The sequence below is a fragment of the Bubalus bubalis genome, chromosome 13 (assembly GCF_019923935.1).
Source record: "Bubalus bubalis isolate 160015118507 breed Murrah chromosome 13, NDDB_SH_1, whole genome shotgun sequence".
Taxonomy (NCBI): domain Eukaryota; kingdom Metazoa; phylum Chordata; class Mammalia; order Artiodactyla; family Bovidae; genus Bubalus; species Bubalus bubalis.
Window position 1 is genome coordinate 19905602 of NC_059169.1, and position 23423 is coordinate 19929024.

General features: G+C 41.9%; 1 protein-coding gene across 1 annotated transcript in view; it reads right to left on the reverse strand.

The window, feature by feature from the left end:
* The window catches only part of LOC102395698 (ATP-binding cassette sub-family C member 4-like), a 312677-nt gene that overhangs the window by 148703 nt on the left and 140551 nt on the right, over nt 1–23423 (reverse strand). The window contains exons 14-16 of the mRNA XM_045162476.1: nt 15442–15538; nt 1675–1884; nt 313–453 (exon numbers count right to left, since the gene is read on the reverse strand). Of these exons, the coding sequence (XP_045018411.1) occupies nt 313–453; nt 1675–1884; nt 15442–15538 (448 nt within the window). The remainder of the gene's footprint in view (nt 1–312; nt 454–1674; nt 1885–15441; nt 15539–23423) is intronic.

Sequence of the window (23423 nt, forward strand, 5' to 3'; positions counted from 1 at the left end):
ACTTAAGTAAAAATAACCATCAACAATGTGGTGGGCCCCATCCAGTCAGTCGAAGGCTGTAAGAGCACAACCCGAAGCTTCCTAAGGAGGAAGAAATTCTGCCTTAAGACTTCAGGTCCTGCCTGAGGTTCCAGCCTACAGGCCTGCTCTTCTGCTTTCAGATTCACCCAGACAGATCCCACAGCTTCATGAGCCAGTTTTTTAAAATAAATCTCTTCATAAACATAATAATAATTAAATAAATAGACACAGTATAAGTAGTATGTGAATATCAAGCTAAGGGCACACACCAAAACAAATTTCCTTACATACCTGAGCTGCTATGTTTACTAGAATAAGGAAAATGATGACAGACCAGTGAGCACCAGCTCTGAAGTAATTCTTGTAGGTCTTAAAACCAACTTTTCCTTCTAAACGTCTCTCCTCAGATAGTGTATCCTGTATATTCTCAGTCTTGAAGGGGAAAATGGAAGTGAAAGACAAAATTTTAAACAATGAACTACAAAACTACAAAAGTTCAACAATGCCCTAAATTGCAATTCTGTGGCAAAAAACAGACATGCCTCACATTCTGGCAGGAGTGCAAGATGGTCCATCTCCTATGGACAGGGTATGGAAATATCTAACCAAACCATATATGCATTGACTCTTGGACCCAGCCATACTACTTCCAGTAATCTATTAGAAATAAGGAAATATCCTTTGCACACAGTTATTCATTGTTGCATGGCTTTGCTTAAAGTAGCAGTGCCCTCTGATGATCTAGATGTTTGGGACAGGGGTGTAGGGGGGAAAGGGAGTCCAAGAGGGAGGGGATATATGTATACATATAGCAGATTCACTTCATTGCACAGTGGAAAACAACACAACATTGTAAAGCAGTTATACTCCAATTAAAAATAAATTATATGACTAAAGAATAAAAATTGGATATCATGACTTTCGGCACATGCAAAACATATCCAATTCAAATACAAATGCAAGAAGTTTGTTCCAAAATAACACACAAAATGTAGTAAGGTATCCCTCTAGATGACTTGTGTCACTCAATGATGAAAACATAAAACATAGTGCGTCCTCAAAATACTAGTCAAATACAGTAAGCTGAGTTCATGCAACGACTTGGCATAAGGTGAGTTTGGATAGCAGGAGGACAAGCATATGATCTGAATCTATGTGGTTCCTGGAATTTCAGTGATTCCCTGATGTGTGGAATGTGAGGGATAATCAGTGTCTGCTGTGTGTCAGGTCCTTAGCACACGTTATCTATGGTCTATCACAAACCCTTCTGACACCAAGGCAAAATACGACAATCAGTCATCTGCAGTGCCAGAACATTCCAATATGTAGGAAAAAATAGCTGATTTAATGTGGTCACAGGAGGATTTGATAGGAGAAGGTCTTCATAGCAAGCCTCTGGATGTAAAGAGAAGCTGGGAGCCATTATAAACATACACCCAGGAATTCATAGCAGTGTACCCACTACTGATCTGATAAGATTCATCATCCTATACCCAAAGGAGAACCCTGATCAGAGAGCAATTTAATTCTACCAGTTCATGGAATAAAGCCCTGGAAACTGATCTTACTTGTAGACAAAGATGTCATGAGAGGAGGAGACTGAACGGCCATCAAAAGCAGACAGACCAGGAGGTTGCAGAATGAGAAACTCACATCTTGGTCTTCTGCAGCTGCATCTTTCAACAAGGGTGCGGAAGACTGTTGAGACTGAACTGAAGACTCGGAGGAGGTCTGAGTTCTCATAGTAGGAGATTCAGGAACTGGAGATGGTTCGGCCTCCTCATTCTCCTTTTTTAAAAGGGAAGCAAAATCTACCCCGGATTTCAGTAATTCAGCATAAGTCCCTTTTTGCACCATTTCACCCTAAAATAAAAATTTTAAACTTGAGAGGAATGCACTTGCATTAGATAATACTAATCTAATTTAAATACTAATCAAGAAAAGTTAACTGGTATTAAACTATAACTTTTGTAAGAAAATATTTCTTAGGTCTGGAATTATGGTTCACAAATCTATTTCAGTACAAGCCTTCTGTCCTCTGCCAAACCAAATACTGTGTAAGGTGCTGGCAGATATGAAAGAAATGTGTGCTCATGTGTTAAAAATGGAGGCCATTGATATAACTACTGTGGACACTTAGGGAAGCATAAACTATATATGTCAGTGGAAGTATCAGTAGAGTTTTTTTAGACAATTCAGATAAACTTCATATGATAAGCAGAATTTTTAAAAACAGTCAATTGGAGAAGATATTCCAAGAAACAAACTTAAGACTGACACAGAGATGGGCACAAGCACATCTGCATAGGTAAGAGTCACTCATCAAATCTTTGCTGACCATGTCACTGTCACAGTAGCATGTGTTCAGCTGGGACAAGACCGGTAAAAAGTAGCTCTGGACAGAGAATCCATGAGCTGTGTCTTCATTGTCTTTATAACTTCCCCACAAACTCAGAAAGTTCCCAACTGCAAATTCAATATTCTTTCTGTTCAAGTCATTAAACAAGAAGGCCATGACACTGGAGTGGTTCTAAAGCCTTGGCAGCAAACCAAAACCTAACCCAGAATCAGTGAGCTCAAATTTGAGAGGAGAACTTAAAAACAACCAATCACAAGCAGATAACCAGGCCTCCTCAGATCAGGCAACTGCTTAAACTACCGCCAATCTAATCAAGTTCTTTGAAAATACATGACATTTTACTTCAGTTTCCCTCCCTCCAGTTCAATTCTGTTCAGTCGCTCACTCGTGTCTGACTCTTTGCAATCCCATGGACTGCAGCACGCCAGGCCTCCCTGTCCATCACCAACTCCCGGAGTTTGCCCAAACTCACGTCCATTGAGTCAGTGATGCCATCCAACCATCACATCCTCTGTCGTCACCTTCTCTTCCTGCATTCAATCTTTATCAGAATCAGGGCCTTTTCCAATGAGTCAGTTCTTCATATCAGGAGGCCAAAGTATCAGAGCTTTAGCTACAGCATCATTCCTTCCAATGAACATTCAGGACTGATTTCCTTGAAGACTGACTGGTTGAATCTCTTTGTAGTTCAAGGGACTCTCAAGAGTCTTCTCTAACACATAGTTCAAAAGCATCAATTCTTCGGTGCTTGTCTTTCTTTATGGTCCAAGATCCATACATGACTACTGGAAAAACTGTAGCTTTGACTAGATGGACGTTTGTTGGCAAAGTAATGTCTCTGCTTTTTTTTTTTTTTTTAATTTAATATTTTAATTGGAGGCTAATGACTTTACAATATTGCATTACTCTTGCCATACATCAACATGAATCTGCCACGGGTGCACACGTATTCCCCATCCTGAACCCCCCTCCCACCTCCCTCCCTCTGGGTGGTCCCAGTGCACCAGCCCCAAACATGCTGAACCATGCATCGAACCTGGACTGCTGATTCATTTCACATATGTTATTACACATGTTTCAATGCCATTCTCCCAAATCATCCCACCCTCGACATCTCCCACGGAGTCCAAAAGACTGTTCTAGACATCTGTGTCTCTTTTGCAGTCTCGCATATGGGGTTATCATTACCATCTTTCTAAATTCCATATATATGCGTTAGTATACTGTATTGGTGTTTTTCTTTCTGGCTTACTTCACTCTGTATAACAGGCTCCAGTTTCATCCACCTCATTAGAACTGATTCAAATGTATTCTTTTTAATGGCTGAGTAATACTCCATTGTGTATATGTACCACAGCTTTCTTATCCATTCATCTGCTGATGGACATCTAGGTTGCTTCCATGTCCTGGCTATTATAAACAGTGCTGCGATGAACATTGGGGTACACATGTCTCTTTCAATTCTGGTTTCCTTGGTGTGTATGCCCAGAAGTGGGATTGCTGGGTCATAAGGCAGTTCTATTTCCAGTTTTTTAAGGAATCTCCACACTGTTCTCCATAGTGGCTGTACTAGTTTGCATTCCCACCAACAGTGTGAGAGGGTTCCCTTTTCTCCACACCCTCTCCAGCATTTATTGCTTGCAGACTTTTGGATTGCAGCCATTCTGACTGGCGTGAAATGGTACCTCATTGTGGTTTTGATTTGCATTTCTCTGATAATTAGTGATATTGAGCATCTTTTCATGTGTTTGTTGGCCATCTATATGTCTTCTTTGGAGAAATGTCTATTTAGTTCTTTGGCCCATTTTTTGATTGGGTCATTTATTTTTCTGGAGTTGAGCTGTAGGAGTTGCTTGTATATTTTTGAGATTAGTTGTTTGTCAGTGGCTTCATTTGCTATTATTTTCTCCCATTCTGAAGGCTGTCTTTTCACCTTGCTTATAGTTTCCTTTGTTCTGCAGAAACTTTCAGTTTTAATTAGGCCCCATTTGTTTATTTTTGCTTTTATTTACAATATTCTGGGAGGTGGGTCATAGAGGATCCTGTTCTGATGTATGTTGGAGAGTATTTTGCCTATGTTCTCCTCTAGGAGTTTTATAATTTCTGGTATTACATTTAGATCTTTAATCCATTTTGAGTTTGTTTTTGTGTATGGTGTTAGAAAGTGTTCTAACACTTTCATTCTTTTACAAGTGGTTGATAAGTTTTCCCAGCACCACTTGTTAAAGAGATCATCTTTTCTCCATTGTATATTCTTGCCTCCTTTGTCAAAGATAAGGTGTCCATAGGTGCGTGGATTTATCTCTGGGCTTTCTATTTTGTTCCATTGATCTATATTTCTGTCTTTGTGCCAGTACCATACTGTCTTGATGGCTGTGGCCTTGTAGTAGAGCCTGAAGTCAGGTAGGTTGATTCCTCCAGTTCCATTCTTCTTTCTCAAGATAGCTTTGGCTATTCGAGGTTTTTTGTATTTCCATACAAATTGTGAAATTATTTGTTCTAGCTCTGTGAAAAATACCGTTGGTAGCTTGATAGGGATTGCAGTGAATCTATAGATTGCTTTGGGTAGTATACTCATTTTCACTATATTGATTCTTCTGATCCATGAACATGGTATATTTCTCCATCTATTAGTGTCCTCTTTGATTTCTTTCACCAGTGTTTTATAGTTTTCTATATATTGGTCTTTAGTTTCTTTAGGTAGATATATTCCTAAGTATTTTATTCTTTCCATTGCAATGGTGAATGGAATTGTTTCCTTAATTTCTCTTTCTATTTTCTCATCAGTGTATAGGAATGCAGGGGATTTCTGTGTGTTGATTTTATATCCTGCCACTTTACTGTATTCATTGATTAGCTCTAGTAATTTTCTGGTAGAGTCTTTAGGGTTTTCTATGTAGAGGATCATGTCATCTGCAAACAGTGAGAGTTTGACTTCTTTTCCAATTTGGATTCCTTTTATTTCTTTTTCTGCTCTGATTGCTGTGGCCAAAACCTCCAAAACTATGTTGAATAGTAGTGGTGAGAGTGGGCACCCTTGTCTTATTCCTGACTTTAGGGGAAATGCTTTCCATTTTTCACCATTGAGGATAATGTTTGCTGAGGGTTTGTCATATACAGCTTTATTTACGTTGAGGTATGTTCCTTCTATTCCTGCTTTCTGGAGAGTTTTTAACATAAATGGATGTTGAATTTTGTCAAAACTTTCTCTGCATGTATTGAGATACTCGCATGGCTTTTGTTTTTTAATTGTTAATATGGTGTATTACATTGATTGATTAGTGGATATTGAAGAATCCTTGCATCCCTGGGATAAAGCCCACTTGGTCATGATGTATGATCTTTTTAATGTGTTGTTGGATTCTGATTGCTAGAATTTTGTTAAGGATTTTTGCATCTATGTTCATCAGTGATATTGGCCTATAGTTTTCTTTTTTTGTGGCATCTTTGTCAGGTTTTGGTATTAGGGTGATGGTGGCCTCATAGAATGAGTTTGGAAGTTCACCTTCCTCTGCAATTTTCTGGAAGAGTTTGAGTAGGATAGGTGTTAGCTCTTCTCTAAATTTTTGGTAAAATTCAGCTGTAAAGCCGTCTGGACCTGGGCTTTTGTTTGCTGGAAGATTTCTGATTACAGTTTCAATTTCCATGCTTGTGATAGGTCTGTTAAGATTTTCTATTTCTTCCTGGTCCAGTTTTGGAAAGTTGTACTTTTCTAAGAATTTTTCAATTTCTTCCATGTTGTCCATTTTATTGGCATATAATTGTTGATAGTAGTCTCTTATGATCCTTTGTATTTCTGTGTTGTCTGTTGTGATCTCTCCATTTTCATTTCTAATTTTATTGATTTGGTTTTTCTCCCTTTGTTTCTTGATTAGCCTGACTAATGGTCTGTCAATTTTATTTATCCTCTCAAAGAACCAGCTTTTGGCTTTGTTGATTTTTGCTATGGTCTCTTTGTTTCTTTTGCATTTATTTCTGCCCTAATTTTTAAGATTTCTTTCCTTCTACTAACCTTGGGGTCCTTCATTTCTTCCTTTTCTAGTTGCTTTAGGTGTAGAGTTAGGTTATTTATTTGACTTTTTTCTTGTTTCTTGAGGTATGCCTGTATTGCTATGAACCTTCCCCTTAGCACTGCTTCTAGAGTGTCCCACAGGCTTTGCGTTGTTGTGTTTTCATTCATTCGTTTCTATGCATATTTTGATTTCTTTTTTGATTTCTTCTGTGATTTGTTGGTTATTCAGCAGCATGTTGTTCAGCCTCCTTATGTTGGAATTTTTAATTTTTTTCTCCTGTAATTGAGATCTAATCTTACTGCATTGTGGTCAGAAAAGATGCTCGGAATGATTTCAATTTTTTTTGAATTTACCAAGGCTAGATTTATGGCCCAGGATGTGATCTATCTTGGAGAAGGTTCCATGTACACTTGAGAAAAAGGTGAAATTCATTTTATTGGGGTGAAATGTCCTATAGATATCAATTAGGTCTAACTGGTTTATTGTATCATATAAAGTTTGTGTTTCCTTGTTTATTTTCTGTTTAGTTGATCTATCCTTAGGTGTGAGTGGGGTATTAAAGTCTCCCACTATTATTGCATTATTGTTAATTTCCCCTTTCATACTTGTTAGCATTTGTCTTACATATTGCAGTGCTCCTATGTTGGGTGCATATATATTTATAATTGCTATATCTTCTTCTTGGATTGATCCTTTGATCATTATGTAGTGTCCTTCTTTGTCTCTTTTCACAGCCTTTGTTATAAAGTCCATTTTATCTGGTATAAATATTGCTACTCCTGCTTTCTTTAGGTCTCTATTTGCATGGAATATCTTTTTCCAGCCCTTCACTTTCAGTCTGTATGTGTCCCTTGTTTTGAGGTGGGTCTCTTGTAGACAACATATACAGGGGTCTTGTTTTTCTACCCATTCACCCAGTCTTTGTCTTTTGGTTGGGGGCATTCAACCCATTTACATTTAAGGTAATTATTGATAAGTATGATACCGTTGCCATTTACTTTATTGTTTTGGGTTCAAGTTTATACACCCTTTTGTGTTTCCTGTCTAGAGAAGATCCTTTAGATTTGTTGGAGAGCTGGTTTGGTGGTGCTGATTTCTCTCAGCTTTTGCTTGTCTGTGAAGCTTTTGATTTCTCCTTCATATTTGAATGAGATCCTTACTGGGTACAATAATCTGGGCTGTAGGTTATTTTCTTTCATTACTTTAAGTATGTCCTGCCATTCCCTCCTGGCTGAAGAGTTTCTATTGAAAGATCAGCTGTTATCCTTATGGGAATCCCCTTGTGTGTTATTTATTTGTTGTTTTTCCCTTGCTGCTTTTAATATTTGTTCTTTGTGTTTGATCTTTGTTAATTTGATTAATATGTGTCTTGGGGAGTTTCGCCTTGGGTTTATCCTGTTTGGGACTCTCTGGGTTTCTTGGACTTGGGTGATTATTTCCTTCCCCATTTTAGGGAAGTTTTCAACTATTATCTCAAGTATTTTCTCATGGTCTTTCTTTTTGTCTTCTTCTTCTGGGACTCCTACGATTCAAATGTTGGGGCATTTAACATTGTCCCAGAGGTCTCTGAGATTGTCCTCATTTCTTTTAATTCTTTTTTTTTTCTCTGATTCATTTGTTTCTACCATTCTATCTTCTACCTCACTAATCCTATCTTCTGCCTCTGTTATTCTCCTATGTGTTCCCTCCAGAGTGTTTTTTATCTCATTTATTGCATTATTCATTGTATATGGACTCCTTTATTTCTTCTAGGTCCTTGTTAAACCTTTCTTGCATATTCTCAATCCTTGTCTCCAGGCTATTTAGCTGTGATTCCATTTTGTTTTCAAGATTTTGGATCATTTTCACTATCACTATTCGGAATTCTTTATCAGGTAGATTCCCTATCTCTTCCTCTTTTGCTTGGTTTGGTGGGCATTTATCCTGTTCCTTTACCTGCTGGGTATTCCTCTGCCTCTTCATCTTGTTTATATTGCTGTGTTTGGGGTGGCCTTTATGTATTCTGGCAGTTTGTGGAGTTCTCTTTATTGTGGAGTTTCCTCACTGTGGGTGGGGCTGTACTGGTGGCTTGTCAAGGTTTCCTGGTTAGGGAAGCTTGTGTAGGTGTTCTGGTGGATGGAGCTGGATTTCTTCTCTCTAGAGTGCAATGAAGTGTCCAGTAATGAGTTATGAGATGTCAATGGGTTTGGGGTGACTTTGGACAGCCTGTATATTGAAGCTCAGGGCTGTGTTGCTGAAGCATTTGCATGGTATGTCTTGCTCTGGAACTTGTTGGCCCTTGGGTGGTGCTTGGTTTCAGTGTAGGTATGGAGGTGTTTGATGAGCTCCTGTTGATTAATGTTCCCTGGAGTCAGGAGTCCTCTGGTGTTCTCAGGATTTGGACTTAAGCCTCCTGCTTCTGGTTTTCAGTCTTATTTTTACAGTAGCCTCAAGACTTCTCCATCTATACAGCACCATTGATAAAACATTTAGATTAAAGATGAAAAGTTTCTCCACAGTAAGGGACACCCAGAGAGGTTCACAAAGTTACATGGAGAAGAGAAGGGGGAGGAGGGAGATAGAGGTGACCTGAATGAGATGAGGTGGAATCAAAAGAGGCGAGAGCAAGCTATTTAGTAATCACTTCCTTATGTGCGCTCCACAGTCTGGACCACTCAGAGATGTTCACGGAGTTACACAGAGAAGAGAAGAGGGAGGAAGGAGACAGAGGTGACCAGGAGGATAAAGGGATTAATCAAAAGGAGAGAGACGGATCCAGCCAGTAATCAGTTCCCTAAGTGTTCTCCACAGTCCAGAGCACACAAAGAGATCCACAGAGTTGGGTAGAGAAGAGAAGGGAGAGGGAGGAGATAGAGACAACCTGGTGGAGAAAAAGGAGAGTCCAAAGGGGGAGAGAGCAGTCAAGCCAGTAATCTTGCTCCCAAGTAAAAATGGGTACTGAAGATTGGGTTCTTAAAGGTACAAAATTGATAACAAAAACCAAAAAGCAAAGATTAAAAATCTAGAGTAGAGGTTGGATTTTCAAAAATACAATATTAAAGAAAAAAAAAGTCATAAAAATTATTTAAAAAAATATATATATATGAAGTTTGCTTTAAGAAATAGGCTCTCCCTTTTTTTTTTTTCAAAAGAAATAGTAGGTTATAAAAATGAAAATTAAAGGAGTAATAGAGGACTTAAATTTTTTTTTAATTTAAAAAAAAAGTAAACAACGATAGTAAAAATATATCTAGGACTTTCTCTAGTGTTGTTGTGGGCAGTGTGGGGTCACTTTTTTTTGGATAGTTCCTTGATCCTGCTTATATTTCTCAAGATCTATGGGCCCCTTCCTATGTAGTCGGTACTAACTACAGGGTTTTAACATATTGCACCTGTCACTTCCAAGGAGGTTTCCTCTGTTTTAGCTTCTTCTGTTTGCTGGTCTCTTCAGTGTCTAATTTCCGCCCTGACACAGGGGGCGGTGGTGGACAGTTTTTTAGGCTCACTTGTTCAGTCTTGCTCTGGGGAGGGAGGGACGCTGCAAACAAATAATACTGGCATGTGTTTGCAGTGTCTCGGCCACACTGGGTTTGCCCCCGCTCACGGCGTGTGTGCTTTCCCTGTCTACACTGCTTAGGCTCTAGGTTGCTCTGCCGGGAACTGTCTGAGGCTGGCCCTGGGTTGTGTGCACTTCACAGGTCTAAGCCGCTCAGGTTCAGGTACTCGAGTAGAGGCGCAGACTCTGTTGGGCCTGCGTTTTGTGCCTTTCCCAGGTCCGAGCAGCTCAGGTGACCAGGTGTTTGGCAAGCATGGTCGCTGCAACTTATCGCCTCGCCCGTCCCTACCTCTGGCCCACCTTCTCAGGCGGATGTTGACCATCCAGAATCCCAAGAAGTCTTAGTTAGCAATAAAGCCTGCTTGCAGTTTGGTAGATAATGCCTCTCTGGGGCCGCGATTGCCCCCTTCAGGCTCTGGCTGCCCTCGCCTGCCTGTCACCGGAGGGGGATGGCCTGCAGCCAGCCAGCTCTGCTCAGTCCTTTGTTCTGTGAGGGGGCCTGACAGTATCTTAGGTTAGGGCTTTTCATGTAGCTCTAGTCAGTCCTTTGTTCTGTGAGCGGGCCTGAAGGTGTCTTAGGTTAGGGCTTTTTGCGTGGTAGCTATCCCACAGTCTGGTTTGCTAGCCCAAGTTAGTTCCCTCAGATTGCCCTCAGGGCATTCAGGCCTGGTCTTACTCTAAGCAATGCAGCCCATGCCTCCTTGCCCAGCCCCCGCTTGCTAGTGGCGGATGCAGGCATCTGCACTGCTTCTCCGCTGGGGGAGTTAGCATTGGGCACATAATCTGTGGGTTTTAATTATTTATTTATTTTTCCTCCCAGTTATGTTGCCCTCTGTGGTTCCAAGGCTCACCACAGACTCGGCAGTGAGAGTGTTTCCTGGTGTTTGGAAACTTCTCTCTTTTTTACGACTCCCTTCCTGGGACGGAGCTCCATCCCTACCTCTTTTGTCTCTCTTTTTTCTTTTATATTTTTTCCTACCTCCTTTTGAAGACAATGGGCTGCTTTTCTGAGTGCCTGATGTCCTCTGCCAGCATTCAGAAGTTGTTTTGTGGAATTTACTCAGCGTTCAAATGTTCTTTTGATGAATCTGTGGGGGAGAAAGTGGTCTCCCCATCCTATTACCCTGCCATCTTAGGACCGCCTTTTGTCTCTGCTTTTTAAAACGCTATCTAGGTTGGTCATAGCTTTTCTTCCAAAGAGCAAGCATCTTTTAATATCATGGCTGCAATCACCATCTGCAGTGATTTTTGAGTCAAAAAATAAATAAATAAAGTCTGTCACTGTTTCCTTTGTTTCCCCGTCTATTTGCCATAAAGTGATGGGACTGGATATCATGATCTTTGCTTTTTGAATGTTGAGTTTTAAGCCAGCTTTTTCAGTCTCCTTTTTCACTTTCATCAAGAGACTGACTCTAGTTCTTCTTTGCTTTCTGCCATATGGGTGGTGTTATCTGCATATCTGAAGTTATTGATAAATCTCCTGGCAATCTTGATTCCAGCTTGTGGTTCATTCAGCCCAGTATTTCACATGATGTACTCTGCATAGAAGTTAAATATATAAGGTGACAATATAAAGTCTTGACATACTCCATTCCTCGTTTGGAACCAGTTTGCTTTTCCGTGTCCAGTTTTAACTGTTTCTTCTTGACCTACATACAGATTTCTCAGGAGGCAGGTCAGGTGGTCTGGTATTTCCATCTCTTTCAGAATTTTCCACAGTTTGTTGTGATCTACACAGACAAAGGCTTTAGCGTAGTCAATAAAGTAGAAGTAAATGTTTTTCTGGAGCTCTCTTGATTTTTATGATAAAATATGTTGGCAATTTTATCTCTGGTTCCTCTGCCTTTTCTAAATACAGCATGAACATCTGAAAGTTCTGTTCTCAGTTCATGTACTGTTGAAACCTAGCTGGAAGAATTTTGAGCATTACTTTGCTAGAGTGTGAGATAAGTGCAATTGTGTGGTAGTTTGAATATTCTTTGCATTGCCTTTCTTTGGATTGGAATGATAACAGACCCTTTCCAGTTCTGTGGCCACTGCTGAATTTTACAAATTTGCTGGCATATTGAGTGCAGCACTTTCACAGCATCATCTTTTAAAACAGCTCACCTGGAATTCCATCACCACCACTAGCTTTGTTCATAGTGAGGCTTTCTAAGGCCCACTTGACTTCACACTCCAGGCTGTCTGGCTCTAGGTGAGCGATCACACCATCATGGTTATCTGAGTCATTAAGATCTTTTTTCTACAGTTCTTCTATGTACTCTTGCCACCCCTTCTTAATATCTTCTGCTTCCCTTAGGTCCATACCATTTCTGTCGTTTATTGTGCCCATGTTGGCATGAAATGTTCCCTTGGTGTCTCTAATTTTCTTCAAGAGATCCCTAGTCTTCCCCATTCTATTGTTTTCCTCTGTTTCTTTGCACTTATCACTGAGGAAGGCTTTCTTATCTCTCCTTGCTGTTCTTTGGAACTCTCATATACAGATGCTTTTGCTATTTTCTAACCCCATGAAACAAGACACAGCTAATTCACTCAGTGGCAAACAAAATATGAGGCCAAAATTTCAGGATGCAAAACCAATCAAAGGAGGGCATCTGGTTAAGGCAGATCAAGTATAAGAAAGTGCTCCATGGCCCTACCTTTGACCCCTCTTATCCTATCCCCTGAGGTGGTCCCCTGGAAGAAACCCTATGAAACCTTTGGGAACTATCTGATACTGAAGAATTAGAATTTTATTCAAGATATATTGTGTCTTGTGCCACTTGAGAGACAAAATGCATACACCTTATTTAATGAAATTACCACTTTCTACTTAGTATCTGTAAGCTGCACAAGGAAATTACTAGTGGTACAAAGACAATAATTTCACTCAGCAGCCAAGCCCTGACAATTCCAAGGGGACAAGGGGGCATGCCATCCTCCCTCTGATATGAGAGAGGGATCAGACAAATATAAAGGATGGACCCCAAGTCATCCAGGGGTGCTCTCTAGTGGGCAAATTGTTGTTCTAAAATTGAGGATGGTATTCTCAAAAGAAGCAATAAGGGGGCACCAAAACATCTACGGACTGGCTAAATATGTTACTGTGCCTCTCACCATTCTGTACTCAATACTGCCAATGCAGGGTTTTACATACTAGTATCACCTGCTCTGTGGGCTTCCCTGGTAGCTCAGCAGGTAAAGAATCCGCCTGCAATGCAGGAGACCCTGGTTCAATCCCTGGGTTAGGAGTATCCCCTGGAGAAGGGATAGGCTACCAACTCCAGTATTCTTGGACTTCTCTGGTGGCATAGATGGTAAAGAATCTGCCTGCAATGCAAAAGACCTGGGTTTGATTCCTGGGATGAGAAGATCCCCTGGAGGAGGGAATGGCAACCCACTCCAGTATTCTTGCCTGGAGAATCCCCATGGACAGAGGAGTCTGGGGTCACAAAGAGTTGGACATGACTGAGTGACTAAGCACAGCACATCATCTGCTCTGCACATGAAGTTAACTGGTCTCAAGCTTAAGAAATCTGAGCTCCACATTCCTGGAGGAGTGGAGAACGGTCTACACATGGAATTGCTTTGAGAGGTAGAGATGCTATATTTTAATAATATTTCTTAGAGCAGAAATTCATTTGATAAGTGAGAGATTTGGCCATGGGTCTATTGAAACAGACAAGGGTTAACAACAGAAGTGCTGAGGCACAGACACAGACAAACCAAGGGGTGAAACATCAAACAATTACCAAGTCTGAAAAATTCTCACTAATCTCCAACCCACTCCCAATCATGTGAGGTACTGTACACTGAATGGTGGCCCCTTAAAAAGGTGTGTTCAAGCCCTAAACATAACACCTGTGAACTGACCTTATTTGGAAGCAGGGTCTTTGCAGATGCAATCAAGCTAAGATGAGGTCACATTGGAGCACGGTGACCCTAAATCCAATATGACTGATGTCCTTATGAGAACAGAAGAGATTCAGACAAACAAGGGATAATGGCCACGTGGTATCAGAAGCAGAGACCACAATACTGCAGCTGGAAGCCAAAGAACACAAGGAAGGCCGGCGCACACCAGTGGCAGGAAGGAAGGATTCTCCCCTGCAGCCTTCAGGGAGAACACAGCCCTGCCAGCACCTGGACTGGGGACTTGTAGCCCCCAGACCAGGGAGACAATAAATCTCTGTTGTTTTGAGGACAGAGAGGACAGACCTGTAGTTCCCAACAGGGAAGGAGCTGGGGAGACTTCAAGTGCGAGGTTTCGGATTAGCAGATGTAAGCATTATATATGGAATGGATAAACAACAAGGTCCTACTGTGTAGCACACAAAGAATTATGTTCAGTATCCTATAATAAACCATAATGGAAAAGAATATTTTAAAATAAATATATGTATATGTATAACTGAATCACTTCATTGTACAGCAGATATTAATACAATATTATAAATCAACTATATTTCAAGAAAATAAAATACATTTCTGTTGTTTGAAGTCACCCAGTTTGCAGTACTTTGTTACAGCAGCTCTAGAAACTGATACTGTAGCCTGAGCCCACACTTCTGTCTTCTCAGCTTTACTAAGACTCCTAACTGCTTCTTCTGCCGCCCCTCCAGTGACCGTCAGAGGAATCTCTTAATTCCCACATCAGACAACATCTTCCTCTGCTCTGGACCATCCAAGGCTTCCATCTCACTCATGGGCTCACTGCCCACTGCTCAGAGACCCGTTCCCTCCACATCCCCCTGCTCACTGTCCTCAGACATGCTGGTCTTCCTGCTGTTCCTCCAACCTGCCAGGTCAGCTCCTTCCTTAAGACCCCCTGCCTCAGATTCCCTCTCCCAGGTGACAGCACGGTCCCCACATTCATGTCACTCAGACCTCGTGAGGCGCCAGCTCCTCAGGGAGGCAGCCAGGATGTCACCTTCTTTGTCATATCTGTCCCCATAAGAACAGGAGCCCCGTGAGGGCAGGGCCTTGTCCTCCTGCTGCACAGGCTCCCACATGTATTGGGCACATAGAGACCTGGGCAGGGAGACCAGCGACTGGCAATACCAGCAGAGTGGTGTTTCTGACCCAGGTGCTTGGCTACCCAACCTTACTTCCTGTACTAATGGAAGATGCTCTCCAGGCAAACTGCATGACAATCATGTGGATACAAACAGGTCTTAGTATCTCTAATTTCCAAATAATACAATTTGACTTAAATCCTGGAAAAGGAAAACAAAAAGTTCTAAATAACATTGCATCATTATCCTTAACAATTTCACTAGAACAGTGATGATTCAGTAGCCTTGCGGTTGTACTTCTATACACTTTAAGCTTCATGTGGCTTAGAGTGTAATAGTGACACTTCTACAGGCCTTTGGATTCATCCTCAAATACCACCAGCTCTGAGAAGGAGTGTACAACTGAGAGAGAAGAGGGCATTTACCATTAATCCAAGGAGAGTGACCTGTTGGGAGGCCTGGCCTTCAACACACCTGAGCGTCAGCAAGTTCCACAGACTTCTAAAAATTACTTACCTTTTCCAATAACAGAATCTGACTTGCATCTTTTAGGTACTGCCACTGATGAGTCACTAAGATTGTGATCTTCTCATGCAAGCCTTGGCAAATACACCTACAAACGTAAAAGGTACAGTATGTAAAAACATGAATGGGGGTGCTTCCAACTGAAAACACATATTTTGAAAACATAATGAGACAAAGACAACACAGGAGTTGAAGATCCATGGTTTAAATACCAAATAAATAATACAAACTAAGTACCAATATAAATCAATAAATCTGACTAAGTCCTCAAATTCATCAGCAGCAAACCTGAATCCAGCTCTGTTCAAAAATTCTAAAAACCAGTCCAGTGAAGGAGGCACCAACAACTAGGTTTTTTTCCCCTCAAAAAACTCTTCAGTTATTTACATGTTTCATGATGATAAACAATTGACCAATACTGAGATTAAAAACCTAACTGAACTAAAATACTATTTCATCACTATACAGGAATGGGAGAAGAGGAATCTATGTCATTTAAAACTCTGTACATTTTTCTCAGGCAGTTTTCTAAGTGATTGTTTATGATTTATAATGTACAGAGTAACAACAACAAATTAATAGACTCTTGGTAACCTTTGCCAGAGTGCATTTTCTAGACACTTCTTCCCAAATAGCACTAGATAGAAAATGAATGCTAGTGTGGCCTCCATACATCTCTGCAACATTCCATCCCAACCAGGAATTAAACTTTTTATTTGAACCAAATTTTTTCTGAATATAAAAATGAAAGATGAGAGTCCAAATGGCCCAAATCACAGGAAATCATTTAACAGCTCAAGACACACAATTATCTTAGCCAAGGCCCCCCAAACTATCCAAACTTAAGTGGGTTTTTTTTTCACAGCAACCCCCTCAAACTGCCCCTACATCTTAAATGCAGACCCCAAGGAATTCAGCCCCAGTCTATTCCTACAGCGTCCACAACCCCTTCAGAGAAGTTAGTAGCCAGGTCCAAGGCCCCAGTGAGCATGGGCAGGGCTCCAGGCAGGTACTCTGAGTGCCCTGCACCCTCACAAAGCAAATCTCAGGAACATGGGCCAGAGCTCAGCCTGCTGAGTGAGTCAGATGGAGAACCTGGAGGCAGTAGACTGCAGCTCAGTTCCATCAGACGAGCCACTAAACCTCAGTTTCTTCATCTCAGAACAACATCAATGACAATCACGTGCTCTGAGAAGTCTAACCACCAGTCTGCTCAGTAAATGTCAGCTCCCTTCCCCACTCCTCCCTAACCACAAGTGGTCATATGCTTTGGACTCAGAATAGAAAAACTCTGAGGGGACCCTCTGGACACAGGGTCTGTGATCAGAAAGAAGACCCTGGGTTGCAGACACACTCACCATCTTTTCATTAATTCCAAACAGATTTATTTTTACCTTTTGACATTTACCTTACCTTTTAGCTTGTGTAATCTTACCTTTTCGGGGAAGGCAATGGCAACCCACTCCAGTACTCTTGCCTGGAAAACCCCATGGATGGAGGAGCCTGGTAGGCTGCAGTCCATGGGGTCGCTAAGAGTCAGACACGACTGAGCGACTTCACTTTCACTTTTCACTTTCATGCATTGGAGAAGGAAATGGCAACCCACTCCAGTGTTCTTGCCTGGAGAATCCCAGGGACGGGGGAGCCTGATGGGCTGCCGTCTATGGGGTCGCACAGAGTTGGACACGACTGAAGCGACTTAGCAGCAGCAACAGCAGCAATCTTACCTTTTAGCTTTTGTACCTAAGTTTCTTGACTGAGTGACCCCCTCCTCCAGTTAGTACTAAAGTTTTTCATGGAATTGTTTTCAATGAGTCCATAAGTTATGTCCAACTCTCTGTGACCCCATGGACTGCAGCACACCAGACTTCCCTGTCCTCTACTGTCTCCACAGTTTGCTCAAATTCATGTCCATTGAGTCGATGATGCTATCTAACCATCTCATCCTCTGCTGCCCCCTTCTCCTTTTGCCTTCAATCTTTCCCGGTGTCAGGGTCTTTTCCAATGGATTGGCTCTTCAAATCAGGTGGCTAAAGAATTGGAGCTTCAGCTTCAGCATCTGTCCTTCCAATGAATATTCAGGACTGATTTCCTTTAGAACTAACTTGTTTGATCTTTTTGAAGTCCAAGGGACTCTCAAGAGTCTTCTCCATGTCCACAATTTGAAAGCATCAATTCTTTGGCACTCAGCCTTCTTTGTGGACCAACTCTCACATCCATATATGACTACTGGAAAAACCATAGCTATGACAATAGAGATTTGTCCATAAAGTGATGTCTTTGCTTTTTAATACACTGTCTAGGTTTATCATAGTTTTCCTTCCAAAGAGCAAATGTCTTTTAATTTCATGGCTGAAGTCACTGTCCACAGTGATTTTGAAGCCCAGAAAAATAAAATGTCACTGTTTCTACATTTTCCTCTTCTATTTGGCATGAAGTAATGGGACTAAATGTCATAATCTTAGTTTTTTTTTAATGCTGAGCTTCAAGCCAGCATTTTTCACTCTCTTCTTTCATCCTCAGATGGCACAGTGATAAAGAATTTGCTTGCCAATGCAGGAGACATGGGTTCAATCCCTGGGTTGGGAAGATGCCCTGTAGAAAGAAATGGGAACCCACTCCAGTATTCCTGCCTGGAAAACTCCATGGACAAAGGAGATTGGTGGGCTGTAGTCCATGGGGTTGCAGAGTCAGACATGACTGAGAATACATATGTACACACTTTCACCCTCATCAAGAGGTTCTTTAGTTCCGCTTCACTTTCTGCCATTAAGGGTGGCACCATCTGCAAATCTGAGCTTGTTCATATTTCTCCCAGCAATCTTGATTCCAGCTTGTGATTCACCCAGCCCAGCATTTTACTTGATGTACTCTGCATAAAAGTAAAATAAGCAGGGTGACAATATATAGCCTTGACATACTCCTTTCCTAATTTTGAGCCAGTCAGTTGTTCCATGTCCAGTTCTAACTGTTGCTTCTTGATCCACATACAGGTTTCTCAGGAGACAGGTAGAGTAGTCTGTTATTTCCATCTCCTGAAGAATTTTCCACAGTTTGTTGTGATCCACACAGTTAAAGGCTTTAGCATAGTCAATGAAGCAGAAGTGGATTTTTTTTTAGATTTCCTTGCTTTCTCTATGATTCAGTGAATGATTGCAGTTTGATCTCTGGTTCTTCTGACTTTTCTAAACCCAGCTTGTACATCTGGAAGTTCTCAGGTGACATACTGCTGAAGCCTAGCTTGGAGAATTTTGAGCATTACCTTGCTAGCTTATGGAATGAGTGCAATTGTACAGTAAAGTGAACATTCTTGGGAATGTTCTTTGGAATTCATGGAATTGTTTTTCTTTAATTCAAAATACCTGTCAATAGTCCCCAAAGGCAGATGTTAATCAAGATGCTTTATCCAAGATACTTTATCCAAGATGGACCAACTGAAAAGTTTTAAAATGTTTTCTTCCTAACATTCCATCACAGATGAGGTAATATAATTACAATGAAGTGATCAGTTGATGACTTTGAATTTCTTCCCAAATAACAATTTTTATCCAAATCTCTAGAAAAATATTTTCCAAGTTTTTAAGAGTAAAGTTTTCCAAGTCATGCCATAAAAAATAATTGCTTCAGTGATGAGCTGTTTACACATTATTTCTAGATAAGAGCTGTTAACCACATAATTCCCTATATCAAAATAATCCTATATAAATGCTGTGTTAAGAGGGGACGTGGTAGATTATTGTAGAAGGGATATAAGTAATACAGAGTCCCACCTTCATTCATTCGACTGGCTGACTTTGGTTAGGCAAAGGCGCTATCCCAAGTGCTGAGGATACACCCACAGGTCAAGACAGTAGACAACACTATGCACCATGGAGAGGGGAATACACTGAACTAGTATAGAAACTTAGCAGCAGCAGCAGCAGTATAGAAAATACACTATTGGGCTGTGATCTGTGCTCTGAGGGAAAAGCAAGGTGGCACTGCTGTCTTAGGTAGGGTGACATGGGAGCCCTGAGACTCTCTGGGGGAAAATCCTGGAAGAAGAAACAGCAGGTGCAGGGTTCCTGGGACAGAACATGCTGGGCTGAGGCGCCTTCCTGCATTCACTGCTTAGGTTTGGGGGTCATGGGGTGGGGGCAGGGTGGGGGTGAGGCTCATAAATGGTCAAATGCACCCACTGAGGGCTGTGGGAAGACAGAAGGCATGGGGGTCCCCTGGAGGAGCAGGAGGGAATGGCAGGACCCATCTTCCACCTTCCTTCTGTGTGCTGGTACAATGGCACCCCACTCCAGTACTCTTGCCTGGAAAATCCCATGGATGGAGGAGCCTGGTAGGCTGAAGTCCATGGGGTCGCTAAGAGTCGGACACAACTGAGCGACTTCCCTTTTATTTTTCACTTTCATGCATTGGAGAAGGAAATGGCAACCCACTCCAGTATTCTTGCCTGGAGAATCCCAGGGACGGGGGAGCCTGGTAGGCTGCCATCTATGGGGTCGCACAGAGTCAGACACGACTGAAGTGACTTAGAAGACACTGCTCCCTGGCTCTGGGACAGAGGGACCAGTATGTACAGACATACAGGGGTGAGAAAGGACCCCCCATAAATCTAGCACAGCCAGATACTGATTGGGTATGGGGATGAGCTGGGAAGGTTGATAGGGCAGACGGCAAAGAAGCTTGTTCTCTATTTGAGGACCTGGAACTGCATCCTGAATGGTGTGGGGGGACAGGAGGGATCTATGAAGGGCTGGAACAGGAGGGTGAGCTGTGTAGACAGCAGTGTCAGAATCTGATCAGGACAGATGTGAAGAGCAGATGATGCAGGAGGTGGGGGGTCTGATGACGTAGGGCTGGACCAGGACACAATCCATGGCTGGACACAGGTGTCACTGCATCAGTTCACCTAAGGCCCCTCACCTTATGTAGGTGATAGAACTCACTTAGTGTAGTAAGTGTAACAACATATAGGTGTAAAACTTACTGACCTTAATAACCTTGGATATAGATTCATGACTGAAGAAAACTGTTAATGGCTAGTAGAAATATGATTCACTCACTTTTAATACAAAATACCCCCCATTATTAAGCTTCAACACAACCACCATCTCTCATAGCATAATGCTCCATCCAATTTTCTAACTCACTGAGAACATTCTCAGTTGCTGCTAAGTGAGATCCTAAATATTGCATTCATGCTCCCTGCCCTAAGTTTCCCCAGAGAATATGGTTCTGACTAGCAAAGGACAGTCTTAATTAACAAGCTTGCTTCTATCAAGTGTACATCCAGAGTCATTACACCCAAAATGTTGAGAGGATTTTATAAACACATCCTGGGTTCAGAAAAGAACTTGGGAGAGCTTTTGTGATAGCTCAGTGAGACTTGACAATCAGAACTCTGTCTCCTCCCCTCCCGGTGATGCAAATACAACAGTCAGCAGAATCTCTTCTTACACTGATGGAGAATTTGTGCAGATGCACACAAGACAGACTGACAGACATTTGTGAGTTCAGGGTGGGGTATTGAGAACAGAGAGGCTGAGCTACTCATGATGCCAGAAGGGCAGGTTGGGGAATCTCTGCCACAGCACTAGAGCCATCACTGAACTCATGACAAGACACGAGGCATTTCTCTATGGGAAAATTCATCAAGCCATGATCAGGAGAGGGTAGGAAAGGGGGTCAGACCAGAGAGCTGGAGGCCATGCCAAGGGTCAGCTGTGCTGCTCTCTTACTTTGAAAGAGTCAGTACTACTGTGCATTTTTTGTGTGGCAAAATACACATAATATGAAATCTACCATTTTAACCATTTTTAAATATACAGCTCAGTAACGTTAAGTACATTTACATTGCTGTGTAACCATCATCACCACTCATCTCCAGAGCTCTTTTATCACCCCAATACTAAGCACAAGTTACACACAAACTTTGGTAGAACTCGTACAATGACCCTGCTAGTGGATGTGGAACACCAGCTCCTTGTATCCAGAGCTCAGAGCTGCCCCCACATGTCTCTCTCTCACATACACACTGCTAACTCTGCTGAAATTTTTTGCTTTGCTAAGTAGCATGAATTGTGAGTTGTGAATGAATTATTTCCCCTACAAATGTATACGCTGATGTCTTAACCCCCAGCACCTTAGAATTTGGTGACAGGATCTTCCAAGAGGTATTTAAGTTAGATGAGGCCATTAGGGTGGGCCAAATATAATCAGACTGGTGTCCTTAGAAGAGGAGACTAAGACATAAGGATAGAGACACAGGGGTGCGCGTGGACAGAGGGAGGACCATGTGAGGAACCAGTGAGGAGGATGCTATCAGAAGCCAACTACAGAGGTCTAAGGAGAAACCAAACTGCCCATACCTTGATCTTAGACTTTCCCAGCTTCGAAAACTATGAGATAAACTTCTGTTATTTCTAAGCTTCCCAGGCTCTGGTCTCCTGTGAGAGCAACCTGGATGGACACAGCCCCAGCAAACTAACACAGGACCTGACAGTGAGAATTTCCAAATAACTTCTCTTTGCCGAACACCCCACCTCTTCCAAGCAAGGACGTGTCTGCTGTTTTCCTCACAGCCCTGCTTCCTCCTCCCTCCATACCTGAGCTTCTACTCTTCCTTCAGCAAAAGACTGGGTCTGCCTCTCAGCCTCCATACACCTGCCCAGCCTACAGGTACCCATGGCACTTCCCGCCCAGCTCTGGGCAAAGGGAGCTTTCCAGTTTCAATGAAAGCCTCCAGCTGCCAATTCTGCTTTCACTCAGCACTTACTATCCTGTATTAAAACCCTCTAAATGTCAAAAAGCAACAGTTAGAACTGGACACGGAACAACAGGATGGTTCCAAATCAGGAAAGGAGTATGTCAAGGCTATATATTGTCACCTTATATGCAGAGGGCATCATGAGAAATGCTGGGCTGGATGAAGCACAAGCTGGAATCAAGATTGCCGGGAGAAATATCAATAACCTCAAATATACAGATGACACCACCCTTATGGCAGAAAGTGAAGAACTAAAAAGCCTCTTGATGAAAGTGAAAGAGGAGAGTGAAAAAGTTGGCTTAAAACTCAACATTCAGAAAACTAAGATCATGGTATCTGGTCCCATCACTTCATGGCAAATAGACGGGGAAACAGTGGAAACAGTGACAGACTTTATTTTGGGGGGCTCCAAAATAACTGCAGATGGTGATTGTAGCCGTGAAATTAAAAGACACTTGCTTCTTGAAAGAAAAGTTATGACCAATCTAGACAGCATATTAAAAAGCAGAGACATCAGAGACATTACTTTGCCAACAAAAGTGCACCTAGTCAAAGCTATGGTTTTTCCAGCAGTCATGTATGGATGTGAGAGTTGGACCATAAAAAAGCTGAGCACCAAAGAATTGATGCTTTTGAACTGTGGTGTTGGAGAAGACTCTTGAGAGTCCCTTGGACTGCAAGAGATCCAACCAGTCCATCCTAAAGGAAATCAGTCCTGAATATTTATTGGAAGGACTGATGCTGAAGCTGAAACTCCAATACTTTGGCCACATGATGCAAAGAACTGACTCATTGGAAAAGACCCTGATGCTGGGAAAGACTGAAGGCAGGAGAAGGGGATGACAGAGGATGAGATGGTTGAATGACATCACTGACTCAGTGGACATGAGTTTGAGTAAATTCTGGGAGTTAGTGATGGACAGGGAGATCTGACATGCTGCAGTCCATGGGGTCACAAAGAGTCGAACCCGACTCAGTGACTGAACTGAACTGAGTTGCTGACCTTTTCTCAACCCTCTGTCTTAACAAGCTCCACGTAGAGACAGGTTTCTTACAGGCAGGAATGAGAGCTGAGCATCCTATTCTCCCTTATTTCTGCCCAGTGTGGGTCCTTACCCTCTCCTGGCTGACCATCTTCCTTTGTAAACTAAGAGGTTTTGTGCAGTGACATCTCTAAGGGCATCGATCTCAGGGCACACAGCAGGCCTTTAAT